The sequence below is a fragment of the Stegastes partitus genome, unplaced genomic scaffold, assembly GCF_000690725.1.
Source record: "Stegastes partitus isolate 25-593 unplaced genomic scaffold, Stegastes_partitus-1.0.2 Scaffold517, whole genome shotgun sequence".
Lineage (NCBI taxonomy): Eukaryota > Metazoa > Chordata > Actinopteri > Pomacentridae > Stegastes > Stegastes partitus.
The window spans coordinates 79,989-104,938 of NW_007578248.1; the positions used below are offsets into that span (position 1 = coordinate 79,989).

Sequence of the window (24,950 nt, forward strand, 5' to 3'; positions counted from 1 at the left end):
GAAATACTTACTGCAATTATTTTTTGTTAAGTAATTCCTTTTTTCATATTTATGGCGTAGATGTTTCATAATGCACAGAAGACATTTTCCAGCCACAGTGGTTCTGTTTCCATACAGGTGCAGGACTTTATAATACTAATTATTATATTTATATTCATTTATATTTTACTTCATCAGATCAAAATGAGCCCAGAGTGAGTGAAAATGTGGCAGGAGCAAAAGTTCAGAGGGTTGAGGTTGTTTTTCTTTCAATGAATCTGCATCATTAAACACTAAAATTAAGACAAATTCACTATAATTGTACATTTTGAGAAGAAAACTTTACCTAAAATTGGATTTCTAACAAAACTCTATCGAGATTTGGCCAGAGTCATGGGTAACGTTGCTTCACATTCCTGTGTGTTTACGCCTCTCGCTTCATGCTTGTGTCTGTTTGTGTGTGTTTGCAGGCAGTGCCCAGAGCACGCTGTTGCAGCCGGTCGTGTGGTTAACTATTGCACTGGCGACAGCAATATGCATAGTTCCAGTTTTGGCATTCCGCTTCCTCAAGCTGGACCTCAAACCTCAGCTCTCCGACACGGTGAGAAAACCTTTCTGACTTCAGTGTGTCCAAACTCTCCGTTGCAACACGCGTCGGTGCGTTTTCCAGCGCGTCGGTTCAAACTGGCAGCGGGCAATGATTAACCGCACACATAGAAATGTTTTATCTGAGTGTGTGTGTGTGTGCAACGATGCTTACCGTAACTGGCCCGGTGCACCCTAAAGACCCTGCAAATATTGACTTAATCAGTGCACCCTGATGACACGAGCAGCTCCAGTTGAGCATCCAACAGAAGCTGCTGTCAAGGTGGGGCAGAGAAGTTCCCTTTTTTTGGGATTTTTGTATTTAGTTTCTCTATAGTCACTTTTGAATGTGATTTGTAAAGTACAGTCAGTTGAGTTTCAGTGAGCTGATGTGAAAAAGTGATAAAGATTCAACTTGTTTCAGGACTGAAAATATCACTGAAAGCAAAGTGCAAAGCAAACACGTTACTCAGAGAGGGGGTGACCCTGTCCTGCATGAATTATTTAAAAAATTGTGAAGTTTTTTTCCCCCAAATCAGACTTAAGAACGTCAGGTTAGAATCTTTTGAAGATCTATTGTTTTGAGTGAGATAAACAGCTGTCCAGTGGTTTAAAATGCACTTTAGTTCAAAATCACTAGAGCTGAACAGGATAAAAAATCTTAACAGGAGTCACCATGAAACTTCCCCAACTGATGACTTAAATTAAGATTTTCTTTTTTGTATTTTTATGACATTGTTTGTTTAAATATGCAAATGAGGGATTATCTAGTTGAAAATGTTCACATTTAAATACAGAACAGAAATATATTCTGGTATTATTATTTTTAAAAAATGATCACTTCTTTCATGAGAAAATACTCTCAACATCCAGAAATCAAAATCCATTGTCTTCATGTTTTTTGCGAACTGTTTCCTGTGCAATTGAGGTTGTGTCAGTTTCAACTTCAGCTGATGATGTTTGCATGATAATAGAGATAATATTAATGTTATTTGTTCTCTCCCGGTGCTTGTCCAGGTGCGTTACACTCAGCTGGTGCGGCAGAAGAGAAGGAAGCCGGTCGGCCGGAGCGTCGGCGGCGCCTGGCGAGGTGTCGGCAGCGTGTCCGAGGGCCGCCTGGGGGCCCGCGGTGGCTCCAGGAGGTCCGGCTACGCCTTCGCCCACCAGGAGGGCTTCGGGGAGCTCATCACCTCAGGGAAAAACATGCGGCTGTCCTCGCTGGCTCTGGCCACCTTCGCCTCCAGACACAGCTCCAGCTGGATCGACACCCTCCGCAGGAAGAACAAGAACGTCCACACGCCTCCCAGCACGTCGGGCGAGTGCAGCCCTGCACCCAGCTGCCTCTCTGGGTCGGTCCCGCCGCTCTCCAACTCGTCCTCGGTTCTGGGCGGCTCGCAGGACACGCCGATCGAGGAGGAAACGGCGCCGGCTCAGAGCACTCAGGCCGTCCAGGCTTCGTCCACGGAGGCAGCTGCTCCTCAGGGCGCCGCTGCTGGAGGTTTGACCCCCACAGCGGCCAGGGCTCCTGGGGCAGACTCACCTGGAGGCTGGACGCTCTCTCTGGGAACCGTACAGGTGAGCAGCGGCTGTTTGTGTTCGTGCAGCAACAGCAAAACACAAGAACAACGCTTGTATTCCATATAAAATCCAACAAATCAGAAAAACGTCCTCACCTGACTTCAATACTACAATCACTTCAGTATATTTAATGAGGCCAGGCAAAGTTTTACCTTCATACTATGAATATTGTCAGAGTTACGTTCTTGAAGTGCAATTTTACTTTTCAGTTCTGAGCCTCATAACTTCATCAGTTCAGGAGACAGAGACGGGACATTGTCAAGGCTAAAAAAACACATTCGAGTTTGGTTAAAAACTGCAACCAGATAAAGTTTACATCCACTCCTGGTGTCACAATCTAAAGATCAAACCTGTTTTCTGCTCAGCCAGCAGCGTTCTCCAGCATCATGGCATACATAAATGTTTCAGCAGCAAATCTGCACCACACACTGACACTCTTCTGTCAAAATCCATGCAAATCACAGAAAAAGTTCCCACCTCACCTCCTCAGAATCACCTGATTATGAAGCTACAATAAGTTTAGTGTGTTTAATGAGGCCACGCAAACTTTTACCTTCATACTGTGAATGTTTTCTAAATGCAGCACGTCTGAATGACATTTTCCATCATTTCTGAGCCTCATAGCTTCATTTAAACTCTGTTAAAAACTGCAACCAGATCAGTTTTACATCCAAAAAGGTTCCACAATCTAACGACTAAATCAGTTTTTTGTTCATTTTTCCTGCATCCAACATCGATATTATGGGATGTATCGTAGATTGAACAGCAAAACTGCAGCAGTTTAGCGTCTATGATATAGAGTCATAGAAAAAATCATTGGTACCCTGGATGTGTTTCTGTTTTCTGATAATTCAAACAAGAAACTTTTAAAAGTGCATTTTTGGGTAAACTTTTAATGGTCATATCAGCATGTGTGACGGACACATTTGATACCAGGATCATCTTCTGGTTTGAGTCGTTTTTGGAGAAGTTTCTGATCATTTTGGGCAAGTTTGGGGGTTTTTTTGTTCTGTTTTGTTTTGTTTTGTTTTCAAGTTTGGAGATATTTTGAACAATTTTAGGGAAAACTTTAAAAACGTTCAAGGCTCATATCAGAATGTGTGATGGTGGTCGGTCAGAACCAGTTATAGACAATGACAATAACAACTTCTTACACAAACTTGATCCCAGAATCATCTTCTGGACACGATTCACTGATTTGTGTGACCAAATCATTTTCATCTGTATTTCATCCCTAAGATTTCGTTTGGCTTTTTATTTTAAACTCGGGGGCTCAACATGCTGCAAAAAACAGCACATTTCAGCCAACCTATATACTTCAAGAATGTGTAATTTAAAAAAATATTCATAGTAAGACGATAACATTTTTCATGATGTCAGTAAATATACTGAAGTTATTGAACATAAAACATTAGTTGATTCTGAGGGGGTCGGATGGGAGGAAGTGACTGATTTTTAACTTTTCCTTCTCGTCCAACAGGAAGCTCTGTTCGGTTGGAAGGGCATCGCGGCTCGTGCGTCCAGCAGCCCCGGATCGGCCTCTGTTGCCAAGGAAACCAGTCAGATTAAGTGATGCCGGGATGAATCCCGTATTTATGACCGAGTTCGCACACACGTACGAGGTTCTGCGCTTGAAGGACTGGAAGGAGGACACTGACTGTTATAAAAAGAAAACAACTTTACCCACAGAGTGCTCTTGTCTCATAATAAATACATTACATCAGAGGAGGAAGTGAAGACACGGGACTTTCCGGGCTTTAAATTAAGATTTAACAGTGAGATCATTGATCAACGATGACCGGTGAGAGCCACGGACTGTAGCAGCAGAAACAAGACGACGAGCTGTTATCTAAAAAAAAAAAAACTTGTTTCTGCTTATTTCTGGAGCCTCCCAGCATCTCAGCTAGTGAGGTGCTTTATTATTATTATTACCTGTAATCAAAAATGTTCTGTTTTTATTATAGTTCTCAGTGAGAACGGTTCCTAATTTACAGACTGTTGCAAGATTCGAGTCCCCTGATGTGTTTTCTTACCGACACCTCGACTCCACGCGTTTTCTTTTTTTGCATCATATTGATGTGTTTCTGACGGCCTGCTTGAGTTGCACCTTAAAGCTAACTTCCAGCGCTTTGATTGGACCTTTTTTCGGTCTGACAGAGGCCAGAATATTTAAAGTACCTCTAATGTATGTGAAAAACAGAAAAGACAAACTGCCACTGGTTTACTTTGGGTCGGAACAAAGAAATTTTGTGTGGACAAAAAAAAGAAAAGAACATTGAAAGGCGGTTTGTCAAATTCTAAATCATAAATGTCGTCATTTTGTGACTCGTGCAGATTCAAGTGCTTTAAAAATTTTTATTTATCCATGAATGGAGGATGATCATGCCTTAAAAATGCCAAAATGTTTGTGTTCCATCTATCAAATATAACTTTGCATCCTCATTGCAAATGTTCCCGTTTAACAAATACGTGCAGATGATGATCAGCCAGAGGATACAAACCTGCTCCTGGACATCGTCTGTCTTCCAGTCATCACCGGAAACACAGCTGGAGGTCGAGCTTTTGGAAGTGAATGATCTGTGCAGCATCAGGCCCCTGTGAGTTCCTTACACTGGGGTTGGATCTCGGTGGAATGTGGAACTGTTAAACGGAGAATAAACATGTCATTTTCTTTAACATGAGAGGAACAAACACACTGTTTCTGTGCAAATCTTATTTCATGTCGCAGCCAAAGTTTAAATGTGATAAGAAAAGACTTCTAGTTGCAGGACAAAGTTGTGGGACTTTCTGTGGCAAAATAAGCTTTTAAAGCTCTGGTTTATTCAATTTAATTTAGTTTTTCTGCATAGACAGTGCTGGTTCACAGCATAAGTCGTTTCTTGAGCCTCATTGTTTTATAGATACAGAAGATAGAGACATAAAAATGAAATAAATTCAGGGCTGAAAAACACATTTGAGCTCTGTTAAACTGCAAACAAATCAAGTTTACATCCACTCCAGGTGTCACCATCTAAACACAAAATCTTGTTTATTACAATTTGTTTCTATAACCAGCTTTTGGCATCAAAAATGAAAAAAGTTCCCGTATGACCCCCTTAGAATGAGCTGATTCTCTATCCACAGTGACTTCAGTATATTATACTACAGCCATGCAAAGTTTTACCTTCATACCGTGAATGTTTTCAGAGTTACAGTCCTTTCAAGTACAGAGAGGAGGGCTGGCTTTCAGGAAAACTCAAACCAGGGAGGGCAGACGTCTGCCTCGACCAATCGGGGGGAGACTAAAGAGGAGAGAGAAGACAAACAAGCGATGCATTAAAACACTTTAAAGATCAGTGAGGACAGCAAGTGCAGATCAGAACAGAACACAAAGTACAGGAGAGAGAAGAAGGTAGTGTCGTGCAAAGGTGGAATATAAATGCGTGAGGACTGTGCATGCATCAGGACTTCTTCCACTCAGTTGCCACCACTTAAAGAAATTATTCTAATTCACTGATTTGGATAAACCTTTCAAGTTGCAAAGATTTAAAAAAAAAAAAAAAATAATTCAGTAATTATACCAAATTAATATTGTGTGTAAACTCAAACTTCTGTTTGTTGAATTACAAAACCAACAAGTTGTAAATTGATTGCTTCACTTTTCTTCTCCATAGTTCAAGATGTCCTTAAAGAACTTGTTTACGTGACTAATTGTGAAGCAATAGGTGATTAAAAATACCACTCCACTTCCTCTATCTCAATACACAGTCGTCCTCACGTTCCATTTCCTCCCATTAGAGACGGAAAACAACAGCTTCAGTCACTGAAATGAGGTGAAATTGAAGTAACAAATAAAAATGTAGTGAAAATCATGACATTGCTTTTGAATTGTGGTTCAACAGAAATATATATATAAAAAAAATAAAAAAGCATCAGAATCAGAAGCATGATGGTAAACTAATATTTTGTTGAATTTTAATTTGACAGTTTTGTTTGTTTTGTTTTGTTTTTTTAATTATTCTTTTCAACCACAATTCAAAAGCAATGTCTCAGTTAACTAAATTATAATTTAACAAATTTTTATTTATTATTACTTTTTTCAGTTTCTCGTTGTTTGAGTGACTATTGGATTTTGCTTTTTCTTTAATGGAAGGGTATAAATACATTTGAGGACGACTGTATCTGGTTGGTTGAACATAACTTTATTAAAAGTCGTCACNATAAATTAAAAATAAAAAAGCATCAGAATCAGAAGCATGATGGTAAACTAATATTTTGTTGAATTTTAATTTGTCCGGGACAGTTTTGTTTGTTTGTTTTTTAAAATTATTCTTTTCAACCACAGTTCAAAAGCAATGTCTCAGTTAACTAAATTATAATTTAACAAATTTTTATTTATTATTACTTTTTTCAGTTTCTCGTTGTTTGAGTGATTTTTGTGGATTTTGCCTTTTCTTTAATGGAAGGGTATAAATACATGTGAGGACGACTGTATCTGGTTGGTTGAACATAACTTTATTAAAAGTCGTCACAGCTCAAACAACCTCTTTTGCATTATGTTTTTTTTGCTGCACCTAAACATCTGAAGGCTCATTTTACAGGCTGACTAGAAGACTTTCATGTAGAAACAGCTTTCATGTGTATATTCTTATTCAAAAAAAGACACAGACTGATTGTGTTCCGACAAAACACCTTAAAAACACTTTTTTAAAAATTATTTTCTCAGAATAGTAAAGTTATTTTAAACCAAGAAAACACCAGAACTGTGCCTTTATTTGGTGCATGGAGCCTCATGAAGCCACCTGTTGGGTGGGACATGTTGATAATAAATGAATATTCCAGCAGCAGGTCCTGCGCTGAGCTTTAAATGGGGGTTTATTTTGACGCTGAGGAGGATTTCCTCTGTGTAACGGTGCTGAACAAGGGGAAGAGCGCCGTGGTTTCACAATAACGGGTGTTCTGGAGCGCAGCGCGGCCAGACGAGCTTCGACCCTCCAGGAGGAGCCACCGGCGGCGGGCTGAAGAGCTTCGATGGGAATCTCCGGCTGCTGCTGCGCTTCAGGTGACGGTGAGAGGAGACCATGAAAGCGGCAGATATGCGGGTTTTCCTCCCGGTGCTGTGCGCTCTGTGCGCTCTGTGCGTCCCGACGGTCCGCGGGATCTTCGCCGGAATGTGTCCGAGGAAAGGTGCGTAAAAGTGGACGTGGCGTGAATTAATGAGCGGACATCCTAATATTACGTATAACGTTTTAAACTGTATAATACTTTCTATATTATATTATGAGGCTGCAGACAGCTCAGGTCAACTCACATAATTAAGAAAATGACAACAACAACAACTTGGAACAACAACTATTTTACTCTCCATACTCTGTTATGTTTCGTTCATGTGAGTTTGCGCAGTCGTTTCTTTACTTATTGGCAAACTGAGGTGCACTTTGCTAATTTGAGCAATTTTGGAAATCACGTAATGAAAGCACTGATTACTTTTTAAGAGCTCTATTGGTTTAATATTCTATACTAAATATGAAGAGTTCACTCCATCTTCACAAACCCACTTTTCCATCAATCAGACTGAAGTTATCTCTGTTCTTGTCATTTCTACTGAGTCAAATCCACCCAGCTTCAGTCTGAGTGATTTTATCTCAAGCAAACAACAAAAAAAAAACAAGTGTTCTGAAAATCTACAAACACGGAGTTATCTGGCTTTTTGCAAATGACCTCTTCCTATTTATATCTTGTTTATTTATTGCAGGATAAACAAAGTGCATCTCAAGGTTTGCCAACAAATCTGTACATTTCTGTTCAACCTCACAGATCACGTTGACAAAATGCAAGAGAGAAAATCAGATAAAGACTATTAATAAAGGAGTCTATTTCGAAGTAGCTCATTGCAAAGCAAACAAACAGTTTGTGCTTTGACATTCTGTTTAACTTCAGATACAGTTCTTCTAAAACTCAATCTTTCTCTGACGTCTTCATGAAGTTTGTTGTTGTTTGTTTTCATTACTTTCAGCCGGAAGTAAATGTCTGTTTATGCTGGACTCAGACTGTGACAGCTGTTTTTATTGTTGTTTAAGCACGAGGTCAGAGAAATTTCAACAAAAAAGTAAAAGTCTGAGACCCAACACTAGTCAGTATATGTAGATGTGTGTAGATTTTTATTTTCCATACTGGAATTCTCTGGAAACTGTGAAAGACAAACTATTAAAATCATCACCAACTATCTTAGTATTAGGACAGAAAAGTCTAAATTCTCTGATTGCAGCTTCTAAAATGTGAAAATGTTCTGTTTTTTTCCTTGTCTAGGACAGAAAATCTTTGTAATGAGGACAAAACGAGTCATTTGTCAGCTTGGACGCAGATTTTTCTGTATTTTCTGACATTTTAAAGACCACACAACAAATTAATTAATTTCAGAAATGAATCCACAGATTAACTGATGTGAAAATGATCACTAGGGGCAGCCTGAGATTGAATTATACAAATTAAATGGAGTTCTGATGTTAAGGTCAGATATAAACAAAACGACATCGCAGGCATGTTGGAGTCGAGCTGAATCACAAAGTCTGACAGATGAGGAGGAACGTCAGAAATGTAAATAAGCGAGAGAAAGAGGGGACAGAAAAAGGGCTTAATTTAGGACAGAGAAGAAACAGTGAAGACGAGAGACGTATTAAAAGGGGAAGTTCAGCAGGAGTTTTGGTTATGCAACGTTGCATCCTATCTGTGCTCGGCTTCACCGAGACTCAGGACGAAGGAAGCTGTTGTTTGGTGCAAAACGCTGCTGCACACACACGTTTGTACTGATTGAATGTTGATTAAATCACAGGTTCTTTTATTTATCCCTGCTGCTGTCAGACTTTAGAACCAGAACTGCTCAACAAAAAACTGTTATTTTGGTGCAAAATCAACACATTCAAAGCTGTGACTTCTGAACATTTCCTGCAGTTAAAAACTCTCTTTCTGCACACACAAGAGTCTGTGCAATATCAGCATTTTTATGAATAAATCTGTGCAACGTTAATATTTCTTTATCAGTATTTTTGTGAAAAAATGTTGCTGAGATTCAAAGTGTTTTACTTCTTTAGCAGCAACTTTTGAACTTGGATTCTTAAACATTAAAAAAAAACATCAGAAAATGCTCTAATTTTGAACTTTTCTCTGCTTGTAGGCCTTTTTTTATATCAACATTTCTTGTCAACACAACGCAAACACTGATCTTTTCCTTATCTATCATCTGTGTGTCATTTTCTATGTAAACTAGAATCTGTGCAATATCAGTATTTTTATTAACAAACTTGTGCAGAATGAATATTTGTTTATCAGTATTTCTACTCAAGAAAAAATCTTGCTTTGACTCAAACTGTTTATTTACTTCTTTCAGCTTTTAGCAGCAACTTTTTAATCTTTAAGCTTAAATTTAAAAAGAAAACCCATCAGAAAACACTCTAATTTAGATTTTTTTTCTCTGCTTGTAGGCCTTTTTTATATCAACATTGCTTGTCAACAAAAAACACTGATCTTTTCCTTATCTATCATCTATTTGTATTTTTCTATGTATACTAGAATCTGTGCGACATTTAAAAACATCAGTAAATGCACCAGTTTTAACTTCTCTCTGGTTGCTTTTGTTTTTTAAATCAATATTTCTTGCAACACAACACAAAATACAGATTTTTAAAACTACAATGCATCCTAGAATCTGTGCAATACACATAAAATCTTCTTCTCTCTCAGTTTTTCTACTCAAGAAACAATCAATATTGTTGCTTCCACATCCAGATAAATTTAGAAAACAAGTACTTTTTGTTTAATTTTCTGCTAATATCTCTTAATGACAATGTAACAATGCAGTAAAGGTTTATCTTATAGAAATGAAGAAGTCATGTGTTTTGTGTGTGTGTGTGTTTCCGTGCAGACCCTCCCCCCGGTGTGTTGGTTTTATCTCCCGGCAGCGAGCTGGTTCTGACCTGCAGCGGTCACGTGAAGGTGGACGGACTAAAGGTCGGCTTGTCCAGAAGCAGCGATGCCGGACGAAGCGCTCCGAGTGTGAGGACAACAACTCAGAAGGTCACAAGCAACAGTGCAGTGTCAGGTCAAGTGAGCCCCGCCCCGGGAGAAGACAGAAGATACACAGAAGATACCGGACGCACAGATTCTCCTCATGTGGTTCATCCGACCAGCAACAAGCTTGACTCTGACTGGACAGACGAAGAGGTCATAGACTATGAGGATGAGGATGAGGAGGAGGAGGAGGAGGAGGAAGGAGGCAGAGTGACGAGAGGCATCAAGTCGAGGCCTCAGTGGAGGTGGAATAAGATGCCGATGGGGTCTGGAGATAAAGACTGGGGAGACTTCACATTTGGAAGAAGTGAGGCGACGCTTTCTCTGAGCTCGGTGAGGCTGGAAGACTCGGGAAAGTACAGCTGCCATCGCAGAGGCCAAGAAAGGTTCACAGTCAAAGTGATCGTTACAGGTGAGAAGTGAAGTTTAACCTGAGCAAGAAAACAAAGCAAAAAGCTGAAACAAATCAAACCAAAGAGGACCAGGGAGATTTCAGCAAGCGGGGGACGTTCCCACAACGCTACATATACGTTGTAATAATGTTCTGAACACCTTGCTCCACTGGTTAAAGAATATTTTATTGTTTTAAATAATGTTCCTGAGACGAATGATGTTTGGAGGAAAAAAGAACGTTTTCAAATTTGAGAAACATTCTCAGAATGTTATGGAGGCTCCAGAAGACAGAATGATGTGTGTGATTAATGAAGCAGAGCATGGCGGTGCAGGACAGTGTAACACCAGCCTGGCTAGAGTGGAGGCAGGAGTCTATGTGGACTCCTCTATGGGTGTTTGCATGCAGCCAAAATTGTGTGTAGCTATGAGGATAGTCATGTGAATGTTTGGCAGCAATGTGCAAAATGTCTGCAAGCAGACTCCAGCAGGCTAGAAAAGTACAACAATGCATTTGTGGTGTCGGCAACTGTCTTTGTGTCTGCATTGGAGTATAATCAAGGCTTAACACGGGCCAAACTCAGTGCATTTGATTAATCAGTATATATTTTTTTCACAGCATCCATTTACTTCCTTTAGAGTCAATACAAAGACTTCAATCAGATGCCGCCCACAGCACTACGTGCATAAATGAAGTTTTGCATTAGACTTTGTGTTATTTTACTCCATATTTTTCACTTTTCCTGCCAATTTCCGTCTGTTTTAAATGTCAGTTTGGGTTCTGAGAGTCTAAACGAATAGATAATGAATGCACAGTAACACTACAAGTCCTCTTCGTCTTTTAGATCCTCTGGAGAGTCCCAATCTGTTCTGCTACAAAAGGTCACCCAGCAGCAAAATTCGCTGCGAAGCGACGCTTCAGAAGTCCGTCATGAAGCAGCCTCAGTGTTTCCTCTCGCTGAGCAAAAGGTAACAAACTCCTCCTATGAATGATTAGTTTAAGGTGTAAGAATAAGACAGAATGAATGTCTGGATTTAGATATAATACAGTTAAGACCAGACGTTTACATAAACTACATAAAAAGACAATCTTTTTAATCTCACTGTCTGACACTAAATCAAACTAAACTTTTCCTGTTTTAGGTCAGTTAGGATCACCAACATCATGTCTATTTGCGAAACGCCAGAGTAATGAGAGAGAGAGAATTTTTTATTACTTTCTTCAAAGTCAGAAGTTTCCATCCATCTCCTCAGTATCTGGTAGCGTTGCCTTTAAACTCTATGACTTGGGTCAAACATTCTGGGTTTCCTTCCACAAGCTTCTCTCAACAGTCTGATGAATTCTGGCCCATTCCTCCTGACAGAACTGGTGGAACTGAGTCAGGTTTCTCCAGGATTGAGATCAGGGCTTAGTGATGGCCACTCCACAACACTGACCTTGTTGTCCTGAAGCCTCTCTGTAACTAATCTGGTGCTATGCTGAGGGTCATTGTCCAGCTGAAGACCCATTAGTGCCCAAGCTTTAATTTCCTGCTGATGTCTGGAGATGCTGCTTCAATATTTCCACATCATGTTCTTTCCTCATGATGCCATCTATTCTGTGAAGTGCAGCAGAACACCTCCACAGCATGATGCTGCCACCCCCGTGCTTCAGAGTTGGGATGGTGTTCTCAGGCGTCAAGCTTCCCCCTTTTTCCTCCAGATGTACCGATAGTCATTAAGGCCAAACAGTTCAGGTCTAGTGCCAGTTAACCAATCAAAAGCTTCCAAAGCCACGACATCATCATCTGGGCTTTCCCAAATAGCTTGAAGGCATCTTAGTGGATGTAAACTTTTGACCTTGAAGAAAGTAATAAAAAATTCTCTCTCACTATTCTGGCGTTTAGCAAAAAGAAATAATGTTGGTAATCGTGACTGACCTAAAACAGGAAAAGTTTAGTCATGTTTAATGTCAGACAGTGAGAAAGAAACGGTCAAATGTCTTCTTATACAGTGTGCGTAAACTTTTGGTTTCACCTGTATTATATCTGAGGTAATCTACGAAATATAATCTACTCGACTAAATATGATTGTTGTACCTGTTGTAGCATTTAAACATCAACCTGAAGGCATTCAGGCTCCTCCAAATGGGTTTAAAATGATGATAACAGGTGCTTTTTACATCTTCTTCCTTGTCTTTCCTTTTTGCAGCATCAAAGGGAACTTCCGTCAGCTGCCGTGTTCGTACTCGCACCAGCACTCCCGCTGCTGGTGCGCTCTGGACCACATCGACGACGACGTCAGAACCCTTCACATGGCCTTCCTGTGCGTCACCGGCATCACGGGAAACGCCACCAGCAACCTGCAACAGTTTACGCCTCTGACCATTCGTACGTATCGCTGCAGATGAGTTGCTTTTAGCTCGATGTGATCTGACCGCGTTGCCTCCTGCTCCTACAGTGATGCCGGACCCTCCTTCCAACGTGTCCGTCCACCAGAAGGAAGGACAGGAGACGTGGATGCAGGTCACCTGGAATTCACCGGCGTCCTGGAAGCAGCAAGACAGCCACTATCACCTCATATATGAGCTCAAATACTGGCCTGCCAAGTCTTCGTTCTATCACGAACAGGTGCCTGTGTATTCCCTCAGCATTCTCTATGTCATCCTGAAACTCTCTGTAGACTCAGTAGATGGAGATGATTGTGTGTCTGTGCAGGTAGTTGAGGATGTGAACCGGCGCTCCTACACCATCACTGACGCGATGCCCGGGGTCGAGTACCTGATACAGCTCAGGGCCAGGGACGAGTTTGATGGTCAGTGGAGCAACTGGAGTTCACCTTTCTCTGCCAGGAGCTGGACAGGTAAACAACAAAACACACGTTAGTGAAAGTATCAGATCAAACTATTTCAAAATGACATATTCAGCTATTAACTGTGAAGAGGTGTCGCTGCTTCCTCATGAGGCAGAAAATGTACCTTTTGGTTTTAAAAGTGGTCGTGTCAGTAATTAAAGTCCATCTCTGGTGTTTGATTAAACCCCTAAAACTCGTCACAGTGTATAAAAGTTATATAATTAGAAGATTTTCTGAGTAAAAAAATCATCTTTTACAGTCGTGATCAACAGTTTGCACACACTTGTAAAGACCATCATGGCAGTCGAACGTTTCCAATGACTCCTATAACTCTGAGTTTTCTATGATGAAAATTATTGAAACACATGATGTTAGTCACTGAAAACAATCATCCTTTTTGGTTCTTTTATAGATTTATTATCTGGAAATATGACAAAACCTGCTGGGTCAAAAACGTACATACAGCAATTCTAATATTTGGTTAAACGTCCTTTGGCCATTTTCACCTCAGTTTGGTTCTTCTGGTTTATCTTTGATAGAATTGGTGCAGTTCTACTAAATTTGTTGTCTTTCTGACTGGAGTTTAAGTCAGGACTTTGGGGAGACCAGTCCAGAACCTTCATTCCAGCCTGATTAAAACATTTCTTTACCATTTTTCAAGTGTGTTGGGCTCATTGTCTTGTTGGAACATCCAACTGTCTCCAAGATCAACCTTCTGCTGATGGTTTTAGGTTTTCCTGAGCAATGTGGAGGTCATCCTCCTCCTTCTTCAATGTTCCGTTTACTTTGTGTAAAGCTCCACTTCAGAGCATGATGCGGCCACTGCCATGCTTGAGGGTAGGTTTGGTGCTCTTGGGGTTAAAGGCCACACCTTCTTGTTGAGATTTGTTTGGACTGGAAACTGATTCTGAAGAAAAATAGTGATTCAGAATGCTCTACCCTGCCAACAAACAGTTTTTTTTTAGTCTGAATCTATGTTTTTGAGTCTGCAGTTTGAAGGTGGAAATAATCTGTCACGGTATTGACTACCTACTTAGTTCATGCATGTGAAAAAAAACACCATGTGTGCATGTCAACAAGGTGAAAATCAGGTCTTTGAGTGGACCTGTAAATCCCACCCTGAACCCAGACAAAAGTCATCATAACAACCTGAGGAGGCTGTTCTCCTGTTTCCTTCCCGGCATGAAGTAGCTGAGCACACAAACATCCCCTCATGTACACTTTCATCTCCTCTGCTTTCTCTTTCTCTTTAATGCACTCGATGTTCTGGGAGAGAAAATTTTGAAGAAGTTTGTGACTGTAGTCCTTTTTTAAAAATATAATATTCCATTTAAAATGAAAGTGACACGTATTCAGTTTCTGTCCTGAAAGCGAAACCTGTTCGAGGTCATGATTGTCTCGATTTGAGTCAGAGCTGCGAGTAGGGAGATTTTATTTTTTTTTTTTCAATCTCTGGATGCCCTGTTATCAGTCTTTATGCTAAACTAACTGCCTTCTAATGTAGCGTCACATTTACAGGACAGATAAGAGGTGCAGATCATCATTCAGGCAAGAAGGCAAACATTTACCCGACTGTGAAACTGTCCCTTTAAGCGATGTCGTGGTTTAAGTGCAATAATCACCACTTCCCCTGTTTGTTCCATCTCCTCCAAGTTCTTCTCGTTTCCAGTCACTTCTCTGCCGTCAGCTGTCAAAATAAAAGCAGAGAATATACAGTTCCTGCGGTTTGCATTGAACACATTTGTAATAATTTGGTTTATTCTTGTATAACGAAGTGAACTTTTAAGTGTATACATACATCAGATAAATTCATTATCTTATTGAAAAGATTCCTCAGTACATTATAGTTAAAAACTCATATTCTGAAGAGCTTCTGCAGAGATTGAATTGATTCCATAAAAATCTTTAAATGCAGCAGTAATAAATGTGGAACTTTTCTCTTTTTGTAGCTGCATTGCTACCGAACAGCTCACAGAACTTTACTGGATCAGTTGTCCTGTCTGGAAACTTTTACGTTTGTGACCATCTGAGCCTCAAAATGCATCTCAAACACGTGTTTTCTAGTTTAAAGAAAATGCCAGAATTCTACCATTTGTAAGGCAGAAACTGTGAAAACAGAAAGAATCCTCAGATTTTTAACTTTGTGACAGTCCTTATCACGAGTTCTGTCAGGAAAAATAACCAGTTTTACGCTGAGTTAATCACTTCTTCCCACATGAGTCATTCTAATTCATTCAGAACAAAGCGTCTGCACCACATTTTGCATCAAACTAAAAACTTGGACACTGCTCAGCAGTCACATGTTGGAAAATCAGAAAGATTTAAGGCGAAATAAAACATAAAGGATCAGTAAAATAAATGCAGCATGGCTCAAAAGCAGTGAACAGATTTGGAGGAAGATGCATCTGGCATAGTGAAACATCTTTCTGCAGCTGCAGAGTAGAAAGAAAAAGTTTGTGGAGGCTGTAAACGTGGAAATAGTTTTTAAAAATCTGTTGTATGAAGAGCCTCCATTTGGACGCTTTAAATTTGTGTCAAATAATCAAAGAAATTAAACTTCTCCTGTGATTTATTTCTGCACAAAAGACATTTCTCTACTTCTAGTCGTGGTTGTTCTGTTTCCATAAAGGTGCAGGACTTTATATTTTAGTGAACAATGAGCCTCCAGTGAGTAAAAATGTGACCCGGAGCAACTAATGTCTGCCTGTAACTTCTCCTTATTGGTTGTACGAGTCTCAATGTTGTAAAGACTGTTTGGCCTGAAAAGTTTATCCAATATTTCTGTACTTGTCACACTTTCTGTTATTGGTTTTTAACAATGTTTTTTTCTGCTCAAGCTGAAAGCACACTGATGGACGACGCGGCCACAACGATGGTAAAAGTCTTAAAATCACTTGTTTTTTCGCTCTCTTTTTTATTTGGGTGCAGTATCTCATGCCGTCTTTTTTCTTTCAGTTATCCGACACGGCCGAAGGCACCGGTTCCGGCGCAGAGTGGGACTTCGATGGTGAGACAGTAAAATATTCTGGTTAATTGTGTGTCTGTGTTTGTGTAAGAAAGAGACAAAAAAGAATAGAGGGAACTCCTAAACGTCGCTGAAAATCCCCCCTTTGCCCCCGCTGGGCTTCAACAGGAAGCCGTGTAATAACTGAGGCAACGAAACAACCACAGGAGACACGGCTCCTCACACCTACAGCGTGTTCAGTTACACCCAACACACACCCTGACATGTTGTTGTGCCCCTTCAACAGTTTCCCCGACCGAACCCGACGCTGTGCTGGAGGTGTCTCCTCACGTGCTGTGGATCTCCGCTGTGTTCGCCTTCCTGTCGGTCATTTTGGCCGCTTACATTTTCAGGTACAGTCGGACGTTGTGTGTCTCTAAACTGAGAATTCATGTTCAAACAGAAACTATTTAGTGCCCTACAATAAATGAATACATTTATTACACAGCATGAGCTAAAAAGTCAGTGGATGTCCCCAAATGATTCACAGTCGTGTCAGATTTTAGATTTTTTGTGAATTTTTAGATTTCTTCTGGCTGGAAATGACATAAGTGATAAAATACAGTCAGACGTTGTTTTAGACGTGTTCATGATGGATTTTCTTCTCAGTAATTAGTGTCAGAGTCTTTATTTCCCTCCACATCAGTCCAACAGCGGTTCTAGTGTCTAACAGTGTTTCTGGGATTTGGTTCCTCCAAGTGTCCATCTGCAGCTCTTGGAGCTTGAAGGCTTCCTGTCCATCACTCTGCTCTTCAGCTCCTCCACAGGTTCTGGATGGATTCAGGTCTGGACTCTGGCTGGGCCGCTCCAACATCTCCTCATTGTTTCCTCTTCACCGTTTCTTCACCACTTTGGCTGCATGTTTCACATCATTGTCTTGTTGAAGCTCCAACGCTGCCCAAGGAGCAGTGTTCCTGCAGACCTCCTGATGTTCTCCTCTGTTCTCATGAAGCCGTTTCCTCTGACCAGGCTGTCTGGTCCGTCGGCTCAACAACAGCCCCAAAGCATCACGTTCCACCACCATGTTGGACCGTGGGGATGCTGCTCTTGGCCTTGAATGCTTCTCCTTTCTCTGTGTCCAAACATGTCCATGTTCATGAAGTGATGAGCAGCAGCTTTCTTCTTTGTCCTGGAGAAGTGGATCCTCCTTGTCTCCATGGAGACCAGCCTTGTTGTTGGTCTGCTGGAGTGTCTGATGGACATGTTGCTACCAGAACTGCTCGCATTCATCAGGATGCTCTTGGTGCTGGTCCTTGGGTTCTTCTTGGCCTCCACCATTCTTCCAGTGCAGGGCTCACGTCTGTCCTCCTGCAGCCCTTTGACATGTTCCACAGTGAGGAACTCCTTGGATTTTATCATGAAGCTTCAAACTGTGAACCTTGAAAACACTTGATATGACTTTATAGGCTTTAAATGTTTTGTGAGCAGCAACAAGGTGCAACCAGAGGTCTTCAAGAGAACTACTGCATCATCTGTTCTCACTCTGTAGTGTACCAGAACACTCAGAAACTACCAGGATCTGGATGATGTAGAAGCGGCATTTTCTCAAAAATAAGCAACAATTTTAAGGGATTTCAAACATTTTTGACACAGTTAGACTGCATCATGAACTTCTCTTACAAAATATTTGACTGTCTTTTGTCATTTCCAGCATGAAGAAACATGCTGGTCAAATAAAACAATCACTATAGATCACTATCTGACACGGCCACATCCTCGATTTCACGCCTCGGCAAACAATTCACTTCTTCATTTGAGCCTCTCTGTTGTCATTTCAGACACAAGGACAGATTCATGTCTAAACTCCACAATCTGATCCCTCGCTGCGGTGACTCGTCTCCTCCTCCTCCGTCTTCAGTTCCGGGGGCTCCAGAAGTTCAGGTTCTGATGACGTTCGCTTCGCCGGTTCGCAAAGAACCAGCGGGAAGTGACACAGAAGAAGGAGAAGGAGAAGAAAATGAGGAAGGAGAGACCGCGAGGGAGACGACGGACGTCATGCACTTCAACAACACCAGCTACTTCTTGCTGCAGAGGGAGTGAAGATGGTGCAGGAAGAGGAAAAAGCGAACAGAAACTTGTAGTTGTTACAGATGACAGGATGGATGAAGGACTTCTCTGATGAGCTTCTGTTGGATGCCAGATGTACAGTCTGTCCCTCGATCACTCTGACTCTGTCTCACGCCTCAAATACCTCTTAAAGACTTCATTTTTTGGTTGTTTTAAGCTCTTCTGTCTGTCACATGTGCCAATTTAAGATGTTTAAACTGTAGAAAGGGTCGATCGGCGGCCAGTTTCTAGCACAAAACCTCATGTTCCATTTGTAAAGTCTTTCACTTGCTAAATATTCTTTATTATAAGCATTTTCACTAAGTCTGGGATCTCTTTTTCTTTTTCTTTTTTAGCGTAAAACACTTAATTTGCAGCATTTCTATGCAACAATTTGTGCCTTTTCTGCATAAATTTGTGGTGAACTCCAAAGATGATGGAATATAGTGGATTTGTGTTTCTCTCTGGTGAATTTTATGCAGCAATTTGTGCCTCTTCTGCATCAATTTAAAGCTGAAATGTCTTTTATTTATTGTGGGGGGAAAAAAAACCAAAAACTACAGACAAATGCAGATGTTCTGTTGGAAAAAATCTGCATCTATGTTTTTTACAAGCCAAAGAAATGGCAAAAAGTTGCTGTGAATAAGATGCCGGAGCTTCATCTGGTTCCTGTGGGGTAATTATTACATTTATGAGTGTTTCTGGGATTATTAATGGATGTGCCTTCGTTAACTTTATCATGACGCTTGAATTAAACATTTGTTTTAAGGTCTGAGTTTTGTGATTTGAAGTTCTGTTTTTTTTAATAAATTGGCAAATCTGCAGCCGCATTCAACCACAGAAAGCACAGAAAAAGGATGCAGCAGGAGGAACAGAGAGCTGATATCACAGTTTTCAGTGCCACTGTCTTTTTAGGCAATAAACATTTTAGCTGCCAAAGAGGATATAGGTATAGGTATGTTGTAGTCATAGAAAGACTGATGGACTGAGTCAGATCAGAATTATTCAAAAGCATGTTTGATGCAATAGCTGCTTTCCAGTAAAGAAATCATATTAATATGACAAATTCACAAGTTTAAATATTAAGCTTAAGACTCTACAGAATTACTTATTATGCACAATTTTTATAAAATATTGCAGTCAAGACACAAGAATATTATAGAACATACAAATTCACCTGATCACCTTCACCAATATTAAGATTCTATAATAGTGTTAGATTCAAGATTTGAGGCCTTTATTGGTCACAAACACAGTTATACCTGATATAACGCGCAGTGAAATGCTTTGTGTGCACCTGTTCCACGCCGAAACAATATTAAAAAGATGAATAAGAATAAACAATAAAACACACTAGAAATAAATGTATATGTGAGTATTAATATATATAGAGAGAGAGAGCAAGAGAGAGAGAAAGGCATTAAAAAAATAAGCAAAAAAAAGAAATTACTCTTCTTATATTATATTATATTGTGTGTATAAACAAGCAACAAGCTAAAAATTAGCAAAATAAAATGTTATATTCTTCTAGAAATTGCACAACTAATTTAAAAATTAAAGCCAAGGCACCTAATAAACATCTACAACCATTATGTTGGTTTGCTGTTGTTGAAATATGACAGAAAAGTAAAAGAAAATATGTGTTTTCTGAAATATTTTGAAGTTTACTTATCAGATTCTGAATTAGTGAAGTTATTTCAGCTTTAAAATGTCTTTCAAATGTAGATTTATATGATTTATTAACAGAAAAGCAGTATTATTGTCTTTTTGTTGGCCTCTGCTGCCACCTGGTGGTGACAGCTGTTGACTGCTGTTAGTTGTTTCCATGGCAACAGTTTGTTGTTATACTGCAGACTCCTGTCAGGAACAGCTGATCGTTTCTTCTTCTTCTATTTTCAGTCAGTGCACACAGAAGGTAAACAACCAGAAGGACGTTTCTTTTTTTTTTTTTAGAAGCATCATGGCTGGAAAAGGCGGTTTGTCCAAACTGGATGTCGGAGTTTTGAGCACCGAGCAGCAGGAGAAGCTGCGACAGTTTAAGGTAGGAATCAGTCATTAAAACTACAAACTGCAGCTTGATTTATGTTCCTGAACTGCATCTCTGCTATAAGTGGCACAAATAAGGAATATCTGGGAATTTAGATGTAAATATCATCGGTTCAAATTGGTGACTAAAGTTAGACAAAAACTGATTTATTTTAAAGAAATCATGTTTTCTGTTGCATGAAGGCAACTTTTCTATTAATTCTGGATTTTGGTGACACTTTTTAAATGCTCTAATCAGCTGTGACTCACTTCGGCATTGAGATTTATAACTGGTGATATGAAATTGTTTATTGAAAAGGCCCTTACTAATTTTTAAACGCCTTTACATTATGAATCCCTGCCTTCAAATGGGGGACCTTCAAGTGATTAAATGATTTTTATTGAGCTTTAAAAATGGTTTTGTTTTGTTTTGTTTTTTTTTTACTCATTTTGCACCTGCAACCTGAAATAAAATCCTAAATAATCAAAAACTTTGCAAATTTTTAATTTCATATTCTTTTCTTCCTTCTTTTTTTTTTTTTTTAAAGTCAATGAATTTACTGAATTAGATTTTAAATGCTCTAATTAATGTTCTTTTTTAAATTTTAATTTATTGCTAATTTTGCCTTTTAATATTTTTGTTGTCATTGTTGTACAACTTTATTATTTGTGTGTCGTCATCTTTTATTTTCTTATTACTGTAAATGACACTTTTAAATAAAGGTTGAACAAATTTTCTTTCATCTTTAAGATCAAGACGAGAATCGACAACGAGAAATACCTGAGGTCTCACCCGGAGGTCGAGCTGCTGATCGGCGACTTTCTGAGGTTTGATCATTTTCACGTCATTTAAAGAAAGTCAGTGAGCAGAGGAGGAAAAATACCACAAATGACTTGTATTTTACAAGTAAAGGATGAAACAATCTGCATCGAAATGACACTTAAAATAACAAAAGTAGAAACTGTCATTGTGCAAAATGACATATTTCAGAATAATGTATGTTACTGGATGATAATTGCTCAGATGAATGAATGAATGAATGGATGAATGTGTTTACCATTTTAATGTTGCATTTAACCTTCAGGGATCGATACAGTCTATAACATCGCATCATAATTTATTTCTTGATTACATTTTGTGTTAATAAATTAAATGTACAAAGTCATCGGATAAATGTTGTAAAAATGATCTGTCCCTGAACGGTTGTGGATCAGACGTATAAAATAGTGAAGCACAATCAACTCAGAGCTTTCCTTCAGTACAGTGTACACGAGTAAAACAACACAATATAGAAATGAGGATGTAATAATGAAAGCCTGATTAAATAAAGGTTTGAATATCTCCTGTTCTACTGGCGTAGATTCAACTGAAAACTGCTGCTTTTGCTTTAATTTTACCTTCGATTTAAGAGATCTGTTGTATTTTTATTTGTTTATTTCCAATAATAATTAATTATTTGCTTATTTTGTTGTTCTAGAAGCAAACCTTTTTTCACAGTTTGCATCATGTTACATTAAGATGCCACTTTTCTGTATGCTAAGTAGATCCAAATCTATACAAAGCTACAAGAATATGGTGTTTAACGACTTAAAATGTGACGATATGTACCGTATGGAGTGGTGAGAGCACCAAATTACAAAAATAAATCAATAAAAGAATAATAAAACAAAAGTGGAAATAAAAAGAAGAATGAATAAAATGAATAATGTGGCAATTTAAAGCAATATTAATCAAAAATGAATCCATAAAAGAAAAGGCTAATAAAAGTAAATTTATATAAAGACAAATAAATGAAATAATAAAAATAATATTTTTTAAATTTATTTTTATTTACTTGTTTATATATATTTTGTTTTTATTTTATTCTTAAAATTAATTTATTTTATTTTTAATTTTTTTTCATTTTCATTTTTAATTTTAATTTAGTTTTAGTTTATTTTATAATGTCGCTTTAAAACTGCACACATTTTTAGGCATATATTTGCTTTGCTTTTAAAGCGACATTATAAAAAACACAAATAAATTAATTAATAAAAACATTTTAATAAAAAGAATAAATATAAATTAAAAAATAATAATAAGTTTTAAAAAATAATAAAAATAATTTAAAAAATAAAAATAATAAAAAAATCAAAATAAATTGCAAAAAATATTATTTTATTTGTTTGTCTGTATTTTTACTTTTATTAGCCTTTTCTTCATTTTTGATTCATATTGCTTTATATTGCCACATTATTTATTTTTTTATTTTATTTGTTCTTCTTTTCATTTCCACTTTTATTTTATTATTCTTTTATTGATTTATTTTTATAATTTGGCACTCTCATTACTCCACAGTATTGTTTTAAACTAATTTATTCCAATAAAAGTCTGTGCTGTGTCTGACTTGATGCTTTTCACATTTTCATGCAGCTTCTTGTAACAAAAACTGCTTCTCTTCTGTGATATTTTAACATCTGCTCGGTTGAGGACAGCTGTATAGATGCTCGTCTCTACTACACTGTGTTCTCTGTCCTCCTCCCACAGAGACGTGCTCCTGAAAAGGCCGGTCGACGTCCGTGAGTTTGCTGCAGGTGAGCTGTTTGCATTGCAAATACGCAGCGCCTCATTCTGTCGGCCTCATCTACCTGAACTAATCTCTGCACCTCAAGCCGTTGTAGGGATTTACAGTTGAGTCAGAATAAACGTTTTGTGACCCGAAGCTGCCAGAGCTTCACTTGGAGCACACTGAGAGTTGAAGTGACGTCGGAAAATAGGAGACACGTTGTTGGGTTCTGATGCCAGTCGTAGCCTTTTTGACCCTCAAAACCTGTCAGCAAGGTGGAACGGTGTGTTAACTTTAACTGCACACCTTAATAGACCAAGGAAGTGCAAAAACAGAACAAACTATTTGATTTTTAGCATTCAGACAGTCCTTATAGTAATCATGTGGGGCATCCCCTTCTGACAGGATAACTAATTATAATCAATAATCGATCAAACCTGAGATTTAAATTATTACATTTCATGAAGATCTGTATTTGAGAAGCAGTTCTCATTTGCAAATATTACATATAAGTATGTAAGTAAAGTCCGGTGTGATCGGCGGGAGCAACAGTCGACTACAATCTGCTGGATTTTAAGCTTGAAGGTGGTGAGTGGAGTCAAAGTGACAAGTTTGAGGTGTTTTGTAAGGTGCTCCAGTCATTAGCTGCATGTCTCGTTTAAGAATTCTGCAATAACAAACTGTTTGCACCACATTCTGTAAAAAGATTTGTGCATCTCGGCGCTGTGACAAACAGTCACTTGACATTTTTCGGCTGAACTGCAGGCAGTGTGTCCCCACATGACAAAAGAGACTGGGAGTGGAAATAAAACCAACCGGATCAGTAAAATAAACACAGCATGGCTCGAAAACAGCAAACAGAGGAGCCAGTAGTTGGAGGACGCATCCAGCATGGTGGAACATCTTTCTACAGCTGAAACACACAAACACAACCGCAATCTGACCCACTAATAAGCGTCATTGTTTTTTTCAGATCACTTCACAAACCTTCAAGCGAACGTCGACCCCAAAACAGAAAGACCCAGCACGGTGGAGTAAAAGCTGGACATACTCTTCTGCTTCATTTCCAGATTAGTATCATCCAGGAAGCAGAACAACAACAAGGAGCACGGTGGCAGCCCTTTCCTGATAGCTGTGATTAAATCTAATGAGCAGAGGATGTCCTGTGGGTATCACACCAAGCTGGATGTCACATCACACGCATGGCTGTAATAGGCCTTATTAAAGACTTAATTGTGTCCCATGTGCTGCTGCCAAGTGGACATATTGTACTTTCATATGTGCTCAACTGCATAGATTAAAGAAATCTGGGAAATGTTCTTCTGTCTGCTCTGAGCCCCGTTTACAACACGAAAACGTGCTTCAAATGCACAAAGACTCAACATCCAGATTCTGTTCATCCCAAATGAAAATCCTCCGTTAAACCCAACAACGTCCCGACAAGCTGTCACTTATCGTGGACGCTGTTGCCGTGAATACGACCTCAGCTGCTTATGTTGTTATATGATTTACCTGTATTCTCATTTACAGTTGAACTTTCAACATATTGTCTCATAAAAAGATAAAACTGTGACGTGTTAGCAAAAAGCTTCCAGTCTGAGGCAACAAGACTTTCACCCAGAAGATTCCCACATGGAACCGACACTCTTAGACTTAATTTTTTGCTCATTTAACTAAGTAGGTTTGATACCTTAAGTTGCCTTTAGGCATCAAAGCTACGTGGTTCGGTTTAGTTTCGATCCTTTGAAGCTTCTGCTCTGTTTTCTTGGCTACAAAGACAACGAGTCACATCTTATCTGATATATGATTGGCTAGGCTGAAAATAAATGTCAGCTTACATGATGTGTTGATTGACATCACAAACAAACCCCTTAAAAAGTAGCTGACAAACATTCTAGTTGTGCAGAAACATGATTTTT

General features: G+C 39.0%; 3 protein-coding genes across 3 annotated transcripts in view; all 3 read left to right on the top strand.

The window, feature by feature from the left end:
- atp8b2 (ATPase phospholipid transporting 8B2) overlaps window positions 1–4,835 on the top strand; it is a 47,213-nt gene extending 42,378 nt beyond the window's left edge. Inside the window, exons 28-30 of the mRNA XM_008287734.1 lie at window positions 450–580; window positions 1,582–2,139; window positions 3,623–4,835. Coding sequence (XP_008285956.1) covers window positions 450–580; window positions 1,582–2,139; window positions 3,623–3,715 — 782 coding nt within the window. The 3' untranslated portion in view covers window positions 3,716–4,835. The remainder of the gene's footprint in view (window positions 1–449; window positions 581–1,581; window positions 2,140–3,622) is intronic.
- Window positions 4,836–7,062: 2,227 nt separating this feature from the next.
- On the top strand, window positions 7,063–19,235 carry il6r (interleukin 6 receptor). The gene is made up of 10 exons (XM_008287735.1): window positions 7,063–7,308; window positions 10,043–10,600; window positions 11,424–11,547; window positions 12,769–12,947; window positions 13,018–13,187; window positions 13,275–13,419; window positions 16,248–16,285; window positions 16,366–16,417; window positions 16,662–16,767; window positions 18,193–19,235. The coding sequence occupies exons 1-10, from the start codon at window positions 7,203–7,205 to the stop codon at window positions 18,452–18,454; spliced, it is 1,740 nt and encodes a 579-aa protein (XP_008285957.1). The 5' UTR covers window positions 7,063–7,202; the 3' UTR covers window positions 18,455–19,235.
- A 1,185-nt stretch (window positions 19,236–20,420) lies between these two features.
- riiad1 (regulatory subunit of type II PKA R-subunit domain containing 1) lies at window positions 20,421–24,274 on the top strand. The gene is made up of 4 exons (XM_008287736.1): window positions 20,421–20,501; window positions 21,237–21,313; window positions 23,013–23,059; window positions 24,005–24,274. Exons 1-4 carry the CDS (start codon window positions 20,421–20,423, stop codon window positions 24,067–24,069), a joined length of 270 nt encoding a protein of 89 aa, XP_008285958.1. The 3' UTR covers window positions 24,070–24,274.
- Window positions 24,275–24,950: the final 676 nt, after the last annotated feature.